This window comes from Primulina tabacum, chromosome 3 (genome assembly GCF_025594145.1).
Source record: "Primulina tabacum isolate GXHZ01 chromosome 3, ASM2559414v2, whole genome shotgun sequence".
NCBI classification, from domain to species: Eukaryota; Viridiplantae; Streptophyta; class Magnoliopsida; order Lamiales; family Gesneriaceae; genus Primulina; species Primulina tabacum.
Window position 1 is genome coordinate 18859945 of NC_134552.1, and position 6627 is coordinate 18866571.

At 38.7% G+C, this 6627-nt stretch overlaps 1 protein-coding gene across 1 annotated transcript; it reads left to right on the top strand.

The window, feature by feature from the left end:
* The first annotated feature begins 3050 nt into the window (after positions 1-3050).
* LOC142538551 (uncharacterized) lies at positions 3051-4106 on the top strand. The gene has a single exon (XM_075643865.1). The coding sequence runs from the start codon at positions 3051-3053 to the stop codon at positions 4104-4106; it is 1056 nt and encodes a 351-aa protein (XP_075499980.1).
* The last annotated feature ends 2521 nt before the right edge of the window (positions 4107-6627 follow it).

The following is a 6627-nucleotide window of genomic DNA, read 5'->3' on the forward strand; positions in this document are numbered from 1 at the left end:
AGAGGCATTTATCATGATGTTGCATTAGTCAATTAGTTAACAATCATTTCCAATAATTCAAAATGAAGTACAGACAAGAAAAAGTCAATATTCATTAAGAGATATTAATCATCAACAAAACAAAAGAAAACAATTAAACAATCACTAAATGGTCACTGCAGCCACATTCAATCCAAATCCATCACTAAATTTTCGAGCCTCCATTTGTTGTTTTACCTTCTCCATTTGTTGTTTTATCTAAAGCTATATTGATACATGATTTTATGAATCAAAGAAGAAGAAATTATGAATGAACCAAGAGAGAGGAAGCCGAAATAAATGTTACATATTAGATGAGAAAGAAGCTGCAACAAAATTAGGTCATTGTGATAACCCAAATATTTTGGGAATTGCAAAAAAAATTATTTTTATCACATACATATATACGATATTATTTTCGAATTTTGTAAATAGTAGTAATTTCGAAAATAATGAATAATACGCGGTATTCAAATTTTTTCAGCCAATAAATACCTTAAATTCGAAATCCAGTACATGATATACACCTTAATTTCGGATTTAGGAGGAATATAACCATAAGGAGAAAAAAATATTACATATATGGAAGCTTTCTCAACAAAGAAACTAGCAAATTTGCAATACAGCCCAGATACATTATGAATATGTATGAGAAAAATAGTATACGTTCAGCCAACCAGTCCAGAAGCCAAAATTTCGAAATTTCAGTGTATATACACATTTTTATTAATTATGACACGATTTAAGTATGGAATGTGATAACCGAAAATCTTGCAATAATGTAATTAAAATTTGGAAGGAAATTTTATTAGCATAAGATTCTTTTTATTGTATTAGAATAAGATAGCCATGTTGAAATGTTTATTGCCAAGCAAATTTCGAATTTTGGGGTAGGAAATATTACAAATTAGTATATCATACAAGATGCAAGAAATAAGATAAAGAAAATCTCAAATATTCATATAAATCAAGGATTTATATCTCACGAATTAGGAAGAAAAATCATCAGCAATGGCAAGGATATTTGGAGTCAATATTAGGAGATTTGACATGAATTTTTGGTATGATTTTAGTGCCAAATTTAGCTCCATCCTCCTCCCCTATAAATAGTGCATCAACCCCACTCATTCAACACACATAATTTCGAAATCCTAGAGCTGAAAAACTCGAAAATTCAGCAACTCTCCCTAGCCAAAATACTGCACAAAAATCGTCCCGAAAATCGTCAAAAAAATCAAGCCAGAGCGCTACCCGGACGAGGAGCGCGAAGTGATCCAAACCAAGCCGTTCACTCCACGTTTTTTTAAGTACATCCAAACACTGTAAGTGTGCTGTTTTAAATTTTGTTTTATGCACATGAAAATTTCGGTTTTGTGGTTTAAAAATACGGTCGAGTACCGTCGTTTTGTCTATACGTTTTTACGAAAGTTATTACGTTTATGTTTGACACTGAGGATTCCCTGAAAATGGGTGGAATTCCAACATATGGCCCTTAACAGTGGGATAGAACTATTTTATGGCCTCGCCCCATTAGAGGATTAAAACTTAGGGACTGACGTCAGTAAACCGTTAAAGGTGAAAAATCGCAGTGTTATTATGTTATGAAATTTACGTTACGTTTATGAAAAGCATGATGTACGTTTATGATATGTTTTGAAAATGTTATTAAATTGGTTATGTTGTGTTCAAAGTCCCCCATTTACTGAGTATTCCCAAAATACTCACCCCCCTTACAACCCTTCCTAGATAAGTCCGAAGAACAGGTTGCGGAAGAGGAGTCCGAACAGTTCTGGGGATGGTGATTCACGAGACCAGTAGTAGTTATGTTCGAATTTATGATTTAATAATTGTAAGACGCTTCCGCATTATTTACTATTTCGTTGGATTTCGTTATTGTAAAGACAATGTTTATTTCGTGGAAATTATGATATATAAACTGGTTCGGTTTATACTGTGCTACGAAAGGCTTGTTGTTTCGATTGTGTGATTGTTAAACAACGTCGGTGTCAATCCCGAGTTTCGGGGCGTGACATTTAAGTGGTATCAGAGCCGCCAGGTTCATAATCCGAGTGGGAAAAAAATCGATTTTCAAAAAAACAAAAATTCGGGAATTCCGGCCAAACAAGCCCTTAGCGCGATCCGCCGCATTTTTCGTCGATTCCGGCCCTTTCCGATAGTATTTATTTGATCGGAGACCAGATCTAGGACCGCCTCGACGAGACGAACAAAATCCCTCAAACAATTTCAGATTTCGTGCTCGAGTGCAACCGGAATTTCGGATCTACGGATTTGGCTTACGAACCCTAACGTCGAATCTTATTTCGTCCAATTACCCTATCAATCCTACTCCGATTTTCAATTCCTTGTACCCAAACATTATACTATCCATGGGTAACGTTTCCCAACAATCAATTTTGAGATCGGATCAACTAATCGAAAACGCCCAATTTCAAGTGAGTTAACCGAGTTTGAGCGAGTTCCGGCCAATTAGGTAGTTTTCCGATCGATTCTGGCCGTGCCACCACCGGTTCCGTGATGCTGACCTCTTCGCCGACGCACGCCTTTCCTCCGACCATACTTCGGCGAGTCAACCCGGCGAGTCAACTCGGCCGAGTCAACGAGTCAACCCGCCAGCATGTGTCCTTCGATTTTTCGTAGGAAACTCCGAATTCGGTTCCGTCAACTGATCTGAAATCCTCTCGACATACTCTTCGAATCCATATGCCTATCTCAAAACTTTCCATTTTTCGAAATTTTCAAAAAAATTTTAATTTTCAGTATCTTACTATATCCTGATATTTTATTCTGTCTTAGTGATTTTGTTTTAGGAGTTTTATTTTACCTTTCTTTTTCCGTTGTTGCTATTTTATTCAGTACGACTTTTATTTCCTTTAGATTGGTCATGTTCTTTCTTTTAGAAATCAATAAAAAATTTGTTCTATTTGGTTCATTGATTTCAATTTATTTCAGCACAACCTATTGTATGAACTTTACTCGTACAACAAATTCTTAGAACTTGCAATCTGTAGGAAATGGCCGGCAGACCCCCAAGACAGAACCGCAACCCGCGTTATGCTAATATCAACCGTGAAGGCGGACAGGAGAACGAGCAAGGAAATAGACCCCCGCCGGCAGTCAACTTAAGCCAAGCTGATCTTATGGCCATAGCCACTATTGTGGCGACAACACTGCAAGGGTTGGGAAACCCGAACGCCAATCAGCCACCACCACCTCCACCACCAAATGGAATCAAGTTCCACTATGAGTCACTCCGCAAGAATAGGTGTCCAACCTTCAGTGGAGCCGCTGACCTTGAAGTTAGCCAGAGTTGGATGAAAGCTGTAGAGACTCAACATCGCCTATTGGAAGTTCCTGAGGCACTGAAAGTGGACGTGACTGTGCCGTTCCTGGAAGATAAAGCAGGAAAATGGTGGGAAGCAATCTCGCCAGCCATGACAGCTGCAGGACCAATGACTTGGCAGCGATTTCGAGAAGCCTTTCTGAAACAGTATTATCCAGCCGAGGTCAGACTACAGAAACTGAGTGAGTTTGAAAACTTCACTCAAACTCCGGATATGTCAGTTGTAGAATACACCTCCCAATTCAACGTCTTAGGATCTTATGCTCCGGAAATCATGGCGGACGAAGTTCTAAAATTACACCGCTTCAAAAAGGGTTTGAACAGCAGAATACAGTCGGCTTTGGCAGTCTACCAACCTGCGAACTTCTCAGACTTGATGGACGCAGCCATCCGAGCTGAAACTGATATCCAGTGCAGAGAGAAGGAGATTAGGAACAAAAGGCCTATGAATGATCAGTCCTCTCATGGCAGTCAGTCGTTCAAGAAACCGAACCACTCCGGCGAACCACCTAAGGGGCCTTCACCCGCCACCAACTACCAAGCCATTAAGCCTTGCCCAACTTGCCACTTACGACACCTGGGAGAATGTCGTAGAGCCAGCGGCGTCTGCTTTGGATGCGGAAAACCAGGACACTATATGGCAGATTGTCCAGCCGCCAGCAACAAAACAACTGGACCAGGTGAAGGAGACGGGTCAAGCTCAGGGACGAATACCAATAAACCATAGGAGAACAAACCAAATGCCAGGGTGTTTGCCATGACGCAGGAGGAGGCAGATGATGCAAGCGATGTTGTGTCAGGTACCATATTTCTCAGCAAGTGCCTGCTTATGTGTTATTTGACTGTGGCGCTACGCATTCTTGTATATCTAAGAGATTTGGTAAGAAGTTAGGACGTAAGCCCGATAAGCTAACCGAACCTTTCCAACTAGCCACACCTACTAGTAGAGCCACTGAGACTGACGAAATTTACAGAGATTGAAAAAAAAAAATCAGTATTGGTAATTAGACTTTTAGAGCCGACCTGATACAGTTGATCATGGTCGATTTCGATATCATCTTAGGAATGGATTGGTTAGCAAGAAACAATGCGGTAGTAGATTGTAAGGGAAAGGAATATCCCTACCTATTTGGAGACCAGGCCAACTCCAGTTTCGAGAACGAAACTTCTCATAAGGATGGAGGGATGTGAGAACCGAAAATCTTGCAATAATGTAATTAAAATTTGGAAGGAAATTTTATTAGCATAAGATTCTTTTTATTGTATTAGAATAAGATGGACATGTTGAAATCTTTATTGCCAAGCAAATTTCGAATTTTGGGGTAGGAAATATTACAGATTAGTATATCATACAAGATACAAGGAAACGAGATAAAGAAAATCTCGGATATTCATATAAATCAAGGATTTATATCTCACGAATTAGGAAGAGAAATCATCAGCAATCGCAAGGATATTTGGAGTCAATATTAGGAGATTTGACATGAATTTTTGGTATGATTTTAGTGCCAAATTTAGCTCCACCCTCCTCCCCTATAAATAGTGCATCAACCCCACTCATTCAACACACATAATTTCGAAATCCTAGAGCTGAAAAACTCGAAAATTCAGCAACTCTCCCTAGCCAAAATACTGCACAAAAATCGTCCCGAAAATCATCAAAGAAATCTAGCCGGAGCGCTACCCGGACGAGGAGCGCGAAGTGATCCAAACCAAGCCGTTCACTCCACGTTTTTTTAAGTACATCCAAACACTGTAAGTGTGCTGTTTTAAATTTTGTTTTATGCACATGAAAATTTCGGTTTTGTGGTTTAAAAATATGGTCGAGTACCGTCGTTTTGTCTATACGTTTTTACGAAAGTTATTACGTTTATGTTTGACAGTGTGAGAATTCCCTGAAAATGGGTGGAATTCCAACATATGGCCCTTAACAGTGGGATAGAACTATTTTATGCCTCGCCCCCTTAGAGGATTAAAACTTAGGGACTGACGTCAGTAAACTGTTAAAGGTGAAAAATCCCAGTGTTATTATGTTATGAAATTTACGTTACGTTTATGAAAAGCATGATGTACGTTTATGATATGTTTTGAAAATGTTATTAAATTTGTTATGTTGTGTTCAAAGTCCCCCATTTACTGAGTATTCCCAAAATACTCACCCCCCTTACAACCCTTCCTAGATAAGTCCGAAGAACAGGTTGAGGAAGAGGAGTCCGAACAGTTCTGGGGATGGTGATTCACGAGACCAGTAGTAGTTATGTTCGAATTTATGATTTAATAATTGTAAGACGCTTCCGCATTATTTACTATTTCGTTGGATTTCGTTATTGTAAAGACAATGTTTATTTCGTGGAAATTATGATATATAAACTGGTTCTGTTTATACTGTGCTACGAAAGGCTTGTTGTTTCGATTGTGTGATTGTTAAACAACGCCGGTGTCAATCCCGAGTTTCGGGGCGTGACATGGAATATATATCTCGATAATTAAGGAATAATTATCTCGCAATTTTGGAAGAAAAATCAATCTGTTTATGGTAGGATTCTCACCCACTACCTATAAATACCCTCCTAAGCCATTTCGAAATTCACCCCTCATTCCAGCAAACAATTTCGAAATTTTCTCTCAAAGTGCTTCCAAATTTTCGAAACTTTCATCCCCAAGTTTTGTCGATTAGCGAAACTCTGGAGCAGTCCGAACCCGGAAGGAAATTCGATCACCCAGTGCAACAACCCTCCACGTTTTTAGCATTCAAGAATACTGTAAGTGGGCTTGTTTTAAAGTTTAATTTTCGGTTATACATATGTCGTTTCCGAAAATTTGGTCGAGTACAAATTCTAATTCTACTTCTTTCTTATGTTAGTTGTCATATGGTTTTGGGCATTGTGAGGATTCGATTGTACATGGGTGGGAATCCCAATATGATATGTTTATGGCCTTTACACGGTGAGATTATAACCATTATATCTCGTTCTCTTAGATTAGTAAAAATTAGGGACTGATATCAGTAAACCATAGAAAGTAGAGGAATCTTAGTGTCTGGTCAATGTTATGCATGTGATACAAGTTTTGTTGTATATGAATTGTGTTTCGAAATTTTATGCATGTTGTTATATTGTGCTCAATACGGCCCCCACTTGCTGAGTATATTTTCCAAAATACTCACCCCCTTAATCTACTCTCTAGATAAGTTAGAGAATCATTTCCAAGATATACCCGAGAAACAACTCGAGGAAGAGGAGTCGAAC

Excerpts from the sequence above, each read along its gene's own strand:
- LOC142538551 (XM_075643865.1), top strand. The coding sequence starts at position 3,051 with ATGGCCGGCAGACCCCCAAGACAGAACCGCAACCCGCGTTATGCTAAT.